At 35.8% G+C, this 16976-nt stretch overlaps 1 protein-coding gene across 10 annotated transcripts in view; it reads left to right on the plus strand.

The window, feature by feature from the left end:
- Positions 1–15875, plus strand: part of Ca-beta (Calcium channel protein beta subunit) — a 128137-nt gene extending 112262 nt beyond the window's left edge. For all 10 annotated transcript variants that reach the window (XM_073969527.1, XM_073969528.1, XM_073969524.1 and 7 more), the window contains one exon: positions 14445–15875. In XM_073969527.1, coding sequence (XP_073825628.1) covers positions 14445–14926 — 482 coding nt within the window. In that variant the 3' untranslated portion in view covers positions 14927–15875. The remainder of the gene's footprint in view (positions 1–14444) is intronic.
- Positions 15876–16976: the final 1101 nt, after the last annotated feature.

Consider the following 16976-nt stretch of genomic DNA (forward strand, 5'->3'; position numbering starts at 1 on the left):
ATTTGTCATAACATTTTACTATAGTTCCCCGAATACACTAAAACTCTAAATCGTACATAAACGCCAGGAATCTGCCAAAAGTAAAATTACGTTTTTTGTTAATGTTGTACTTTTTCTGAGTTTATTAAGTTTTGTCCCACAAAACTTCATTCTACATAGAAGACGTCAAGGACAAAAATAATCTCCATCAAATTTCAATATAAGTCGCCGAATAAATGAAATATATATTTGCAATATATATCAAGAAAATATATACATCAAATTTGCCAACAAAACACACAAATATTTTTTGAATAAATTTGTTTTGTTCTTTTTTCGAGTTGATGCATGAAAGTAACATGAAATTTAGTTTTAGATGAAAGGTGTTAAAAGAAGAACTATTCTACATAAAATTTCATTATAAGTCCTAAAACAATCTAGATATCTGAGTAAAATTCTTTGTTATGAAAATGACGTTAAAAAATTTGATATAATAGGTAGAAATTATTTGTTAAACTTTTAGACTCTTAATTAAAATTTATTCCATACTGAGTCAAAATCTCCTAAAATACCTCACTTTTGGGGGGTTGTGTTAAAAGAAGAAATGTTCCAAATTAAATTTCATTATGAGTCACTGAACAAAAGAAATTTGTAGCTATAATATTTAACATCTCCAGAAGCTTTCGCTTTTTATATATGATTTAGGACCATATTCTAACGTTTTTATTCACATTTTCGTTATCTGCGGTCACAAAATATACTTTATTGAAGTTTTTTGATAATAAATTCTTTCAGAAGATTATGTGTGCTCTATTCAAACTGTTTTTGAATTAGATTATGTGTGCTCGATCCAAACTGTTTTTGAAATATTTATCCTGATGACGTTATTTTAGTTTATAGTACTAAAATACGTAATTTTTAAAAGTCCGATCTGGGTTATAAATATTTTCCCTATATATTTTCACCATAAATATTTCAAAAACAGTTTGGATCGAGCACACATAATCCTCTGAAAAAAAATTTTTATGAAAAAACATCAATAAAATATATTTTGTGACCGCAGATAACGAAAATGTGAATAAAACGGTAGAATATGGTCCTAAATCATATATAAAAAGCGAAAGCTTCTGGAGATATTAAATGTTATAGCTACAAATTTCTTTTGTTCAGAGACTCATAAGGAAATTTGATTTGGAACATTTCTTCTTTTGACACAACCCCCAAAAAGTAAGGTATTTTTCGAGATTGTGACTCAGTATGGAATAAATTTTAATTAAGAGACTAAAAGTTTAACAAATAATTTCTACCTAAATTATCTAATTTTTTAACGTCATTTTCTTAACAAAGTATTTTACTCAGATATCTAGTTTATTCTAGGACTTATAATAAAATTTTGTGTGGAATATTTCTTCTTTTAACACCTTTCATCTAGAACTAAATTTCATGTTACTTTCATGCATCAACTCGAAAAAAGAACAAAACACATTTATTCAAAAAATATTTGTGTGTTTTGTTGGCAAATTTGATGTATACATTTTCATGATATATTCTCGTATTGCAAATACATATTTCATTTATTCGGCGACTTATATTGAAATTTGATGGATATTATTTTTGTCTTTGACGTCTTCTATCTAGAATGAAGTTTTGTGGGACAAAACTTAATAAACTCAGATAAAGTACAACATTAACCCAAAAACGTGATTTTACTTTTGGCAGATTCCTGGCGTTTAGGTATGATTTAGAGTTTTGGTTTATTCGGGGACCTATAGTAAAATTTTATAACAAATAATTTTGTAGAATATTTTGATCTGATACGATCACTTTTTAAAGGAGTTTTTAAACGTTTTTGAAAAAAGGGACCAGAAAGACCCCTTTAGTGACTCGAATGAGGGTTAACTTTTTTCATAAAAAGATACCCCGCATTGTTGTCAGTAATATTGCCAAAGACACTTTATACCTAAAATGCAAGGATTCCAAGGAATCTAATGTCGAACATTTCAAAACCTGTAGAAATGGGCGGAACTTGCCATGCCTATTTAGGTTACTTTCCGACGTAAACTTTCAAAACGCCGATACACGTGTCTTCTTTTTTTCGGTCCTCTTTCATAATCTGGTCGAATTATCTTGTAATTATTTTTTGTGTTGTGCACTGTTACTAAAGAGTAAACAGTAACGGTGGCACAAGTACTAAGAGACTTATGAGTTCAACAATCACCGTCGGAAAACATCCTTTAAACCCCTCCGCCATACTGTGGTATAGGGAGGGCATAATTATATTTGTCATTCTGTTTTTATACCCTACACCACATTGCACAGTGGCAAAACCAAAAAATTGAGGACATCGTTCTAAAAATTTAAAAATGCAAATCGCTTCAAAACATTCCAAATTTTTTGAAACTCAACCATCCAATTTTAGTTCTTAAGGAGGAAAAGCCTCTCAAACATTATTAATTTTGAAGAAAAAATTGTATTTAAAAATAAGAAAAAATGGTTATATTCTAAGCGAATTTATAAAACAAGGGACTATTATTAACGCCTTAACTTAAGTTGAATCATTTAGCAAATTGCCTTTGCTTCATTTTTCTAGTTATGAAAACTCTTCTAAATTTCAAGGGTTGCCAAATATTTTGGTTATATTATCGGTCAAAATGAAAATATTTAATAGAGATGTATGGATTTCCTTAAAGTAGAACATTGGTGGCGTTTATTTAATTGGGATAGCTGTTACAATTTTGATTTTTCAAAATAGTCTGGCTTAATCCCTTTTGTTGTTTTAATATTTAAAACAACAAGTTTATTAGTGGAGAAGGTTTGGCATTGTTCGCCAAGGGGTAAGGCAAGGAAGACTAGTTTCGATCCACGCCACTGGATCTCATCAGTTCCCTTTGTTTCTTGTTTGTGGATATTCTCCACCGAAGTTATTTTTCAATAACTTCTTCAACAAGAAACTTTTTATACCCAAACATCAATCGTCAGCTCGAAGTATAAACGTAAACAAAGAAAAACCTTCAATGAGAAGTTTTTCTTTGGTAACCTAACACAACTCCGGCGAAAGTGTTTACGAAACAAAGCAAACCTTCTTCCACTCGTATGTGTCGTTGATTATTCAACAAATGCACATACCCAAATGCTGTTTGGTAGCTTATATACAACGACACATACGAGTGGAAGAAGGTTTGCTTTGTTTCGTAAACACTTTCGTCGGAGTTGTGTTAGGTTACCAAAGAAAAACTTCTCATTGAAGGTTTTTCTTTGTTTACGTTTATACTTCGAGCTGACGATTGATGTTTGGGTATAAAAAGTTTCTTGTTGAAGAAGTTATTGAAAAATAACTTCGGTGGAGAATATCCACAAACAAGAAACAAGGGGAACTGATGAGATCCAGTGGCGTGGATCGAAACTAGTCTTCCTTGCCTTACCCCTTGGCGAACAATGCCAAACCTTCTCCACTAATAAACTTGTTGTTTTAAATATTAAAACAACAAAAGGGATTAAGCCAGACTATTTTGAAAAATCAAAATTGTAACAGCTATCCCAATTAAATAAACGCCACCAATGTTCTATTTGAGAAACACTGGCACGGTTTTGTGTGTTGTTGGTATATAAGCTACCAAACAGCATTTGGGTATGTGCATTTGTTGAATAATCAACGACACATACGAGTGGAAGAAGGTTTGCTTTGTTTCGTAAACACTTTCGTCGGAGTTGTGTTAGGTTACCAAAGAAAAACTTCTCATTGAAGATTTTTCTTTGTTTACGTTTATACTTCGAGCTGACGATTGATGTTTGGGTATAAAAAGTTTCTTGTTGAAGAAGTTATTGAAAAATAACTTCGGTGGAGAATATCCACAAACAAGAAACAAAGGGAACTGATGAGATCCAGTGGCGTGGATCGAAACTAGTCTTCCTTGCCTTACCCCTTGGCGAACAATGCCAAACCTTCTCCACTAATAAACTTGTTGTTTTAAATATTAAAACAACAAAAGGGATTAAGCCAGACTATTTTGAAAAATCAAGATTTCCTTAAAGTTTAAGATACTTTCCAAAAATTCGGAAGAATGGTCACTAGTACAGTTGATTTCAAAACTGTATAGACTTTTTGCGGAAATTTGCGGTTTTGACAGTTATGACCAAAAGTTAAAAGGAGTTTAGTTGCTGAATTTATATTTTTTGCAATATTTTTAAGTAATTTTACTATCCTTTCTTACATTTAGTTTCAATATGTTTTTTGTGCTATTTGCGATTTCTATGGTCATGGTACCGTAGAACTGTAATGAAAACTCGCGAAAGAAAAAAGATTTGGGGGTATTCACTTTAACAAATAACTTATTTTATTTTTGGGACACCCTAATGTTGGAACACGCTAAAAAGTGGAGATTTTCCCCGCACTGAGAACCAAAAAAAATTATTACAAGTAATTCTGCAGACAAATGTGGTTAAATCTTATAAAGTAAAAAAGGATGGTAACCCTATATGGAGGCTGTGGTCAAAAGTGGACCGATATCACATTTCTTTAAAAGATGGTGTTCTGAAGCTTGAGTTGATTATAAGAACATATTCGCTTAGAATATTTGGTTGACATCTGCCTAAATAAATAAATAAAATCATATAGGGCGTATACCAAATAATAGACCAATACTGACAATTTTTCGCAGGGAGGTTTACTATGCAATAAAAACTCTTGGTACCGGATTACAGCAAATTCGGTTGAAACATTTGTTGGTAACAGTAACATACTTCAATTCAATGATTCATTACATGGCAACCACGCGAAATTTTGGACCTAGGACCCCAATATTTTACTTAGAGTGTTTTTAGACCACAATGGCCCATTGATAACAATTTCAGTTCGATATATTACACTGTGCAACATTTTTAAGGTGATCTTGAGCAACCAATTCGAACTGAGAATTTTTTGAAAGTACAGACCCAAATGACAAGAAACCTTAGTTGGGTTTTGTTGTGTCAGATCCAGCTCGAATTTTATGGCCCCATCTAAACATGGTTAAATATTGAGTTTTTTAAGAAATTCGGGGCTATATCTCTGAAACCAATGCGAATCTTCTTCTGACCTCTGAAGCAAATTGTAGATAAATGTAGATAAGGACAAGTATAAAATATTTGGAGAAATAATGAACTCGAAAAACTACATGTATTGACTCAAATTTCAGAATATATGCAATAATTCCACAATTTTTATACATTTCGCACCGTATCTCCAAAACCGTTAATTTTTTCTGAATATTTTCTTTTGGAAAAATATTCCCTGGAATATAATACATAACTCTTCAGAACATATCATTGTTGTAAAATGCCTCTATGCCGTTGTTTTCAGTACATTTTTCAACGACGATTTAATAAAAATTTCAATAATGTAGTGAAATCCGAAATGGTGTGAACTGTGTTCGAAATACGTGTTGTAAAAGATATGATGCAAAATACCGCTGAAACAACATGAAGTAAGCATTTTAGAGTTTCAGAATGTTCTAAAGAATTGTTGAGAACTTTGGAAGATTTTTGCAAAAGGTTACTTGGTTCAACGCCCAATAGTTTAGCCGATACTGACCAGAATTTCAGCAATTATGTAAAGTTTTCTATATTTTATAGATTTTGATGCCCTAGATGGAGTTTTTCTTATGTGTTTTTCAAAAGATAAGTTCTACTACTTTATGGCTACAATATTGCCTAAGACAGCAAGGTCAAATTCCAATTCGTTTCTGAGATAAAGGCCTGATAAATGCAAAAAAGTGTACATTATACCGGTTTAGATGAGGCCATAAAATCCGAACTGGATCTGACATGACAAAACCCTACTAGGGTTTTTGTAGTCTAAATATGTACTTTCAAAAAATGCATACTAGAAGTTGTTTGCATTTTCAGTGTTGCATAGTGTTATTTAGAAGTGTTTTTCCCACTTTCCCATGTAAGTGCCACCACTGTGCATTCTGGTAAGAGGTATTATGTCTTTGTACATTTGTATGTAACATGGAAAAGAAAACGCGATAGACCCATAGTTCCTTTGGAGATATACATAGAACCACTTTCTGAGTCGATTTATGCATGTCCGTCCGCCCATTTGTCCTATTTGTGTTCGCAACGTACATGGCGCTTTTATAATCCGATTCAGCTGAAAATTGGGGAACATAATTTTTAGTCATAGTAAGAACGCTATAGCTTTTGGTGAAAATCGGTTCAGATTTGGATATATCTTCCATACATATTCTCGGCCGATTTCACGTATTTGCTGCACCAAATACGCTATATATGTCCGATTTCAATGAAATTTGGAATGTGTGACTGAATTTAGTCCAGAAATAGATGTGCTAAGTTTAATCGAAATCGGTTAAGATTTGGATATAGCTCCCAAATATATTTTCGGCCGATTTCACGTATTTGCTGCAACAAACACGCTATATATGTTCGATTTCAATTAAATTTTGAATGTGTGACGGAGTTTGCTCTAGAAATAAGTGTGACTAATAATATCGATATCGGTTCAGATTTTTGTATATCTCCCATATATATTTTTGAAGTATTTGCGCACGAAACACGCTACATATATCCTATTTCAATGAAATTTTGAATGGCCTAGAAATAAATGTGCCAAATTATATCGAAATCGGTTCAGATTTGGATATAGCTCCCATAGATATTTTCGGCCACCGAAATAGCTGAAATTAGGTTTTTCGTCTTTTCTGTGGCTATAAAACGTTCCACCTGACATTTGTCGGTATAGGTCCACGTCTTCATATAGCCCCCATAGAACGGTACCTCAGGATTTTCAGTATTTTGAAATGATTGAAATTTAGTGCTTAGTCTTCGATAAGGATATAAAACATTCCACCTCAAATATGTTAATATAGGTCCATGCCACGAAATTGCAGAAATTTGGTTTTTAGCCTTCGTTGTGGGTATACAACTTTCCACCTGAAATGTTTTGACACAGATCCACGCCTTCATATAGCCCCCACAGAACTGTACCTCGAGATTCTCGGTATTTTGAATGTGGTGGCCTCAATATCGAACCGAAGTGGCTGAAATTTAGTCTTTAGTCTTCGTGTGGGTATAAAACTTTTCACCTGAATTTGTCGGTATAGGTTCAAGTCTTCGTATAGACCCCATAGGACGGTACAACCAATTTTCGGTATTTTGAAGGATGTGGCCTCAATATACCACCGAAATTGCTGAAATTTGGTTATTAGTCTTCGTTGTGGGTGTAATTTCCTCCTGTAATTTGTTGGTATAGGTCCACGCCTTAATATAGCCCCCATAGAACGTTACCTCCCGATTTTCGGTATTTTGAAGGTTGTGACGTCAATATCTCACCAAAATAGCTGAAATTTAGGTTCATCCCGATTTTCGGTATTTTAAAGGGTTCAGGGTTATTATCAAACGAAATGGATTAAACATGGCATTTAGTCTTTTATGGGGCTTCATAACCTTCCCCCAAAAATTTGTCAGTATAGGTCCACGCCTTCATATAGACCCCATAGAACGGTACCTCACCTTTCACCCACACACTATTTCCCTAAATGGCTAAAATTTGGCATCTATTCTTCATTGCAGCTTCTGAACTTCCCCTCAGAAATTTGTCAGTATAGGTCCACGTTTTGATATAGCCCCTATAGAGCGGTACCTCCCGATTTTACCCTAGTTTGAAGGTTTTTAGCACTTTTTGGCACAGTAATAGCTGAATTTTGGCATTTAGTTTTCATTGAAGCTTCTAAACGTTTTGATATAGCCTCCACAGCACGGTACCTCACGATTTAGGGTATTTTAAATGTTTTAGCCATATTATCTTACAGAAATGGCTGAAATTTGGCATTAAGTTTTCATTGGAGCTTTCGAACGTTCCGTCACGTTTTGATAAAGCCCTCCCTAGAACGTTATCTGTCGATTTTCGGTATTTTGAAGGTTTTATCTACTTTATCTTACCGAAATGGCTGAAATTATGTATTTGGTCTTCCTTGGGGATACAAAACATTCCCTACGGAATTTGTCAGTATAGGTCCATGTTTTGATATAGCCCCCATAGAACGGTATCTACCGATTTTCGGATTTTGAAGGTTGTAGATGATTATAGTACTGAAATGACAGAAATTTGATATTTTGTCCAGAAATATACCCAGAAATTTTTCGTTTTTATATAGCCTTATAGAACGTTAACGCAGATTTTCGGTATTTTTAAGTTTTAACCGCATTATCCTAGAGGAATGGGTAAAATTCTTTATATAGTCCTCGTTGGTGGTATAAAATATTTCTGCAAAAAATTGTCGGTGTGGGACTACGTTTTGATATAGCCCCCCATACAACGGTATATGCTTAGGCGTGGCGAAACTGAAAACTGATGTTGAGTCCAATTAAGTCGGTTCACTTCGACTGATTAATAGTAATAAAAATATATGTTTACTAATTTCATTTATTAATATTTTGTGTATTTTTTTATTGATTTTTGTGTATTTTTAGTTACTCCTGGGATCGTACGTTCTTAAGTGGCATTTTTCTAATTTTGTGTTGTGTATTCTTTCTTTCTCTTTGTTTTTGTGTTATGTTAAATGTCAAAGAACAAAAGAAAAAATAATATAAAATATTAAAAACATATAAACAAACAGAAAAATTTTTAAATATCTAAATATGTGTTCCTTAAACAAAAAAGAAACAAAAAAAACATAAATGTTCACTATAAACATACATTTTCCTGTGATACTTTTTATGTTCGTCTACTTCTACTTCTACATGAACTTCCTTCTACCACTACTTCGTTCGCTACCACTTAATAATCGTACCTACTATGTAAATGTTTTGCGTTGCGCCCGCCATTCAACTAAAACAAAAAAAATCGTTGCCAAATAAAACCAAACAAAACTACCAAAAATAATCTCATCATCACATACATACGAATACGACTCTTACTAAATGTGTATGTATGTGAATGCATATGTGTACGTGTTGGTTTTAACTTTAGTGAGTACAATGTCATTATGGTAAAATGATGTTGAATTTTCTGTTTTGATATATTTTTAATTTATTTTTTTTATTCCCAAGTTTTGCTATTTTTTATGATTTTTATTTTTAATGCTTTCATTTGTTTCTGTTTTTCCTTTGATTTTGTTTATAGTTTTTTTTTTGTTCAGTTTAATTTTTGTTGATCCTTTATCACTTTTTTCCCTAACATCCGCTATACAAAATGTTTGTATTATAAATAAGGTAAACCATATTTTTACCAGTCAGTATAAGAATACAAAGTGTAAAGTTGAGTGTTGTGTTTCGTTAATATGTATATGAATCGCTATCTGAAATCATGCAATAATACTAAAATAAACGAAGAAAATGGATTTGTTAAATACTATAAATTTCGAATGCTTCCAAAAACGCTTTCTGATTCATACACGGAGAGAACATTTTTTTTCGCTTTTGTTGGAACAAGAATATCTATTTTTGGTCCAACTATTTATTTGTTTTGTTCAAGCATTGTAATTGCAAATCCAAAAATACAATTTTTACTCCAAACATAAAAAAATAACTTGCAAAATTCCGAAACATTGTAAAAATCATTAACAATACCGATGCTAGGAACTATAATGCTCCAACTGTGCATTTGACGGTGCCTAGGTAGACGAAGTTTTTTACTACTTCAAAATTTTAGGTACCAACATTCACAGTTAGTGCGAGATCTGTGAACGTATTACGCGTCGATATCATCATGCTGCCTACGTTTTTCACTGTAACTCAGGGATGTGGAATCGGATCCAATCAAGCTTCCATCGTGAACTTCAAGACGGTTCCCCCTCCATCCTTGAAGGAGATGACCAATTTACAGCTGCCATTTTAAAGGCCTCTCTTCTGCTACCGAATCAGTCTCAACATCTCTACCACATCCGAATCTGGAAGTGGCACCCATGTTGAGGCTACAACTCTGAGTGGGATTTCGGCAGTAAGTATCGCGGTTAGCTTGCAGGCCTCCCAAAGTGAGCACCATTTATTGTGAAATCTTTCGATTCCCTATCCTGACAATTAATTACCTTGACATCATGAATACTGCGCCCTTGCCAAAACCAGTCGTCCTACAGTCCACCTCGTCAGAAGTTATGACCTTCCTCAGACAACTTTCCACCAGGAACCAATGATCATCTGGGGCGACAGCATGTCGGATGACTCTTGTGCATTCTTACCAGAAGTATTTGGAGGTTTTTAGCCGGTGCTATCTTTGCAGGCATCGCATACGAAGCCGCTTGACTGCTCAAAGGATGTTCCACCGTGCCTTAGGACATGGCTGTAGATCCTCCGAAGCTCTCCCACATGCTTGTTGTGAAGAGGTTGTCTTCTGTCCATTCGCTTGTTTTGAGGTTGATGTGTCCGTCACCTGACTTACCGCAGTATCATCCTTCCTCCTGGAACCTGAACTAGTTTTCCGCGAGGGGTTGGGTTTCTTCGTTTCCACCGAGTTTGCAGCTGTCCATTTACCATATTTCTGCAATTTCGGAGCCCCGGAACCCTTCAGCTCCCGTTTCCTCTAGCATCTTCAGCATCATACTTCCTGCTCGAACCCGAACTAGTTTTTCCCTAGAAGTTGGACTTGTTCGATGCCACCGAGTTTGCAGCTGTCCATTTGTCATATTTCTGCAATTTCAGAGCCACAGAAACCTTCCAACTCCTGTTTCTCTCAGCAACTTTAGCAGCATTCACAAGCGGAGCTGTCACCATAGCTGGGACCTTGTGTGTCTGCGTCTGCCCCTTCAACTTCTGCGACTTCCGAGCGGGTATGTTCCGACCATGTTGTTGGGGCCGATGGGATCATGTGTGTCTGCTAGAGTTGTGTAGTTGCGGAACGAACTAGTTCCAAGGAACTATTCCGGACAAGGAACTATTGGAACTATATCCGGCTCTTGCATTTATATAGTTCCTTTCGTTCTTCTCGTTCATAGATCATTCGTCTTTGCTGTTATTTCGCCGCAATTTATGTATTTCTATGTCATTCATCCACCAAACCATGAAAACATTTCGGTCTCGGAACTATTTGGAACAAAGGAAACAAAAAGAAAAGAACGAAAAGAACGCTGATAGAGAAAGTTTTCTTGAACTATATCGGTCTCGCAACTATTTGGAACAATGGAACTATATTTGGGAAAATGAACTAGAATGATCGATCCGCTCCGGGAACTAGATTGCCCAACTTCTGCGACTTCGGGGCCGATGGAATTAAGATGTTCGGAACTGCCGCAGACATCACTTGGGTACGCATAGAATCCGAACGGCTTGAGGCCACCGGTTTTGCGAACTTGACTGACTCCTGTGTAGTCAACGTAGTCTTTGGATTGGGGGCTACCTCCGAGTCTGGGAGCGAAATCCATTCGACAGGTAGCGAACGCTTCTTAGCCTAAGGTTACTTCCTTTCGAAGCGCTTCACCTAGAGAAGCTTCAACCCTATCTTACGGAATTCCGCTTGCGAGATTTCATGTCAGTGAAAGACAGGTCTGTCCGCAGCGACCGACTTTCTCTTCTCTAAGAAGCCGACCCCCTGGTCACCTAGAACACTCTATCTGTTTGAATGATATGAAATAACCGTGGTATCCATTTCATCGTTCCAGTCGCTTACAGGAGAAATTTCCCGACTTGCACCTTGAGACACACTTTCTCTAAGGAGAATAATTCCCTGGAATTTTGTGAATGGTCTTCCATTTCCACGAATAGAACTTGGAAACTATGCGTCCAGTTATCAACGATGCTCCCTTCTATTACAGTCGGTACGTTGACTGCAAACCGATGGGCACGTAGTCGCCTAACACCCCTGTGTTAGGGCATCCCATTTTTAGGTAGGAGGTCACTACCCTATATATGCCGCTTGTCCCAAAGGTACTGCAAGATACTCAGTCCACCTTATTGGTTCGCGACAATGTCCCTCCTTCTTCCTCAAACGGGCTTGGGATCGGCTTTGGCGGAGTTACTGCATGATCAGAATATTAAACCTTTCCTGTTGCGTATTTTCTAATACGAGGTGAAAAATCCGGTGAATTGTGAATTTTCCAGACCTAAAGATGTTCTGGAATGTATCAATTTGTTTATTTAACTGATTGTGCATAGATCTGGGTTCGTTTTTCTTAATCGAATCTTGACTTATCAAGATACAGCTCGCTATATTTATGTCCGTCTATCCATAATAAATTGTAATGAAACTCCAGGCCGCAATTATGGACCAATTATCTCGAAATTTTGAATTCAGATCGGGTTCAGACCAGAATGGAACCCTATTGTTATTTGTAATGTTCCGAAAATATTAGTGGGTGAAATGGACCAAATGCAGAATTTTTATCCGACTTTGTATCCGACTTGTATCTCTGCTCTGTAGGGCGCAATAATAGTCCGATCCCCTCCAAATTCTAAATAAGGTAAGATTATATGACGAAGAAAAACCTCTCAATTTGGACCGAAACTTTTGTGTGAAAATTCAAAAAAAAAAAAAAATAATATTCAGCTTATATCTTTATTCCTGAAAGACAAATCCCTGTAAGAAAGCCACATTTGGACAAAGATTTCTTGACCTTTCCATGGATGCCAATTATGTTGATCTACGTGATCAGATAACAGAGTTACAGCCTAATATATCCAGTTATTTGCTTGTAATTTAATCATAACCACGCTATATGTCGCAATTATAGTTCAATAGTCACGAAATTTTGCCCCAGGTGAGAGTTTGGGTAAAGGAAGATGCATACAATTCCGGACGATGATCTGATATTATTGAAATTGACCATACTTGTGTATAAAAAGTATAAAAATTTAATTTCTGGTGGATGTTTTAATTCGAAAGGGGTAAATTAGCTTTGTGCGAAAAAAATAACTCCTGACTTTCCGCTGATGCATATAACAATAATATGTCGGTTAGATAACGAACCTAATGCCTAATATGTAATGGACTCATTATACCCTACTCCACATCGCGGGAAGGATATTATAGTTTTTTGTTGCTAAAAAAAAATCATGTAACACAGCGAAATATTCGTCGAGGAAATACAGGGATTTAGCGATGTGTGTCCGTCCGTCCGTCTGTCCATTATAAATTTTAATCGAACTCCAGGCCCCAATTATGGATTGGCATTTTTTATTTGGGATGGCGACTTCTATTTTGTTTTTCAAAATAGTCAGGCTTAATCCCATAGTCGTTGTTTTAATATTTTATTATTTTCCCACTAATAAATTAAAGTTGGTAAACATCGCCAATTTTTTCCCAGTAATAAATTAAAGTTGTTTTAATAAAATATAAAAACAATGACTATGGGATTAAGCCTGACTATTTTGAAAAACAAAATAGTAATGTAACAACTCGAAATATTGGTCGTGTTTCATTGGTCGATTCGGTAAAAATCAGCAAAAGCTATTTCTAAAAGTATTTTTATATTGTTTTCTTTATAATATGTTCACATTGCCCATTATAAAATAGTGAAACTAGCAACTTATGTTTCCAATAATGACGGCGTATGCATGTGCTATATCTCTGGTATGTTATCATGTCTATATGTATATGACCGGAAGGCTAAAATACTTCGCAATCATACGAAGAAATTCCGTGGAAAACTAGTGCTCACAGGTAGTGGAGTAGGGTATCATATTGTCGGACCTGTCCGACTATAACCCTCTCTTACTTGTTTTTCTATATTTTATTCAAATAAAAAAAACTGTAAAACAACAAGAAACACACTCTCAATTTTATGATGTATCCCTAAAATAGATTAACTTGTTTGCAAACATTTATTCCTTTCCATTATTATTCTCCTCATCCCATCCCATGGCATCCATTCCTGTGCCATTATTTTTGGAAACCCATTCAACATTATTTTATTTGTACTCATAGTTTGAGCTTGTGATGAACAAAATTAAGCCATCAAACAAACGCTTATTTATTTCACCAGTCTCTACATTTCTTGTTGCCTTTCATAACAATCATTCGCCATACGCTGACATCAGTGATGGAATTGTGTGTAATTGTAATTTTCCATCTCTGGCCAAACATACAAAACTCTTCTTCTTCTAGAGCAATATAGACCTGTAAAACACTCCAATAACAGAGTTATGTCCCAATTAATAATTTTTAAATACATATCTTGACTATTAGTTTTGTTTGTTAGAGTTTGTGTTTCTGTTAATTCATTCAATATTTAATTGTGTTTGTTTAATTAATGTTTTTTACTTAACAGTGTTTGTTTTTCTTTATACAAAGAATTTTATTAAACAAAGAAAACAACAATAATTATACGTACGTAATAATAAATACTACTACTACTGCATTTTATGAATGCTTGAGTTTTTTACCTAATAAAAAAAGAATTAAAACTCCCCAGCCCTGAGAACAAAAAATACGTTAACCCCCCTCCAAATTATTGTTCCTTGTTTTGGAAATCAAAATCCTCTAAATTATCTTATTTCCATTAAATATTAACCTCAATATTGTTGTATATAATTTACAGGAGGTACTTCCTATCCACATCCACGGCGTCCGGCCTCTGGTGGACATCATGATCGTGGCTATGAACGAGATCGCTTGGAAAGAGAACGTGAACGAGATCGTTATGAACGTGAACGCGAACGAGAACGTTTGCATGCACGTGAACGGGATCTCATGCACTATGATTTAAACAATGAGGAGCTATTGGATGAGCGTAGCTATGCAGCCGATTATCCACCACATCGGGGTGCAGTGGGCGGTAGTGTTCATGGCCACTTGTCACGTGGTAGCCGTCTAATGGATGACAGTGATTTATTGCACATTGAACGCGATGAAATGCGCAGTGGACGTTATGTCAGTGGTCCATCGGGTCGTGTGATCGATCCCAGAGATTTGCCACCCTCAGCGCCAACGGCTAGACGTGGTGCACCCATTGTTGATCGCGATGAATACAGTCCGCACCGAGGCGGTGGGAGTAGTAGGAGAATGCTGAATGCCATGTAGGAATCGTGGATATAGGGGTGGGATCAGATCGATAGTAAAGGCGCGACGATGTTGGCCAGCGGTGCCACAGCGTCAAGGGTTAGAGAGCACAAGGAAACTTCAAATAGTACTAGTAATATCGATCGCCAATATCAACATCAACAACAACATCCGCAGCATCATGAACACCATCATCATATGACACAGAAACAATCACAACAATCCTCGAAATCACGTTTATTGTCCTCCTCAATAATAACTACCTCCTCCACAACCTGTGACCAGGGCAGTAACAGTAGTAGTAGTGGTAATATGAGTAGTGGTAGACGTATTAAATTAAGTCATGCACGTTTCTCTCATATCGATCCCATTCTATCACCGACATCACCACAATCACCCCTAACATCACAAAGATCATTATCGCAACAACAACAGCAAATGCCACCCGCCACACTGTCATCACTGTCCCCGTCACAACAACCACCGCCTAGTGCATCTTCATCAGATGTTATATCCCTGCTACCCATGCAAGATAAAACGGATATATTCCATTTGCATCATTCTTCTACTTCATCCAATAATGATCAAGTACATTCCTCCTCCACATCTTCCGCCCATAATACCAATGCGCCGTCGACGTCGTCGTCACATCATATGAAATCACAACAACAGCAACAACAACAGCCATCATCACATAGCCAACAGCAACAACAACATTATCAAATGCTCAGAGGTCGCCATAAAGACTCAGATTCAAGTGCAAAGACCGACTATGCCACATCTTCCTTTACCAACATGGATGATCTAACAAATGCCATACGCAATAAGGTTATTGTCGAAGAAGACGAAGAGGACATATTGAGCAGTGATAATACCTATTTATATTAAAGAGATTTCATGTGATTATCAGCTAGTTTAAATATTTGTTATTGTTTTTTGGAATTTTTAGTTTATAATTAAACATTTGAACCATGGTACAAATACACAGGTAGCCGCATCTGCAATTGTTGGTAACATAAGGTGTCAAAATTTGACATCAATTCAATGCAGATGACACATTATGTTACCATCAGCTGGCATGATAATGCTACCTGTATTATTGTACCATGATTTGAACATAACAAAAAAACAAGAAGGAAACAACATTGGAGATTGCTTTACAGGGCAAAAACTTGATGCGGAAAATGGTAAGACAGAGAGAGAGAAAGATAGAGAATAAAGAGAGTTTTTTTTTAATTATAGATAATGTTCAAAGAGAAACAAAATTTTGATATTGGATCCATGTCTTCCTTCGTTCCTATAAATTTCAAATTAATATCGAGGAAAAGGCTCGGTTAGGCCCAAATATGGGTTTTGAACGTTTCAACAACATCTTCTGCCGACGAAAACCGTCGACCTCTAAAATAAGGGCTGTACGGCGGATGATATATTCATTCCACGTTTTGGCTGTCAAAAAGTCAATGGTTTCAGCCGATGCACAGTGGTCGAAACCACTGATCTAGCGGCGCGAAATTACTAACTTGCAAACGAATTGAGATATGTTACTGAAATTTTCCACAAACTCAGCCTGTGTCTGTGGGCCGAATATGAACAACATCGGTTAATGTTTTGGCATAGCCCCCATATAACGGCACCTTCCGATTTTCGGTATTTTAAGGATTTAAGCCGCATTTTCGTAGCAAATTTGCTGTAATTTGGTACTTAGTGTTCCTAGTGGCCAAAACACATTTCCACCAAATATTATGGACAAATGTGCACTTTTTGATATAGTCCCCATGTAACCGTACCTCCCGATTTAAGGTATTTTGAATATCATGAAAACATTTTTCAACCGACTTGGCTGTAATTTTGCATTCCGTGTTCTCACTGCGTGTAAAGTATTCTTACAAAACATTTTCAATGCGGATTTTTATTTCGATGTAGCCCCACCGATTCGTTGAATTATTCCTTGTTATCCCATATTAATTAACAGATTTAGTAATATGGTAATAATAATATGGTATTTTAGTGTGCCCGGTGGTAGAACTCCTCCTTGCAAAAATTTCTCAAGATAGGTCCATATTTTGATATA

Source organism: Musca autumnalis, unplaced genomic scaffold, assembly GCF_047663935.1.
Source record: "Musca autumnalis isolate F117 unplaced genomic scaffold, ASM4766393v1 scaffold_2, whole genome shotgun sequence".
Classification (NCBI taxonomy): domain Eukaryota; kingdom Metazoa; phylum Arthropoda; class Insecta; order Diptera; family Muscidae; genus Musca; species Musca autumnalis.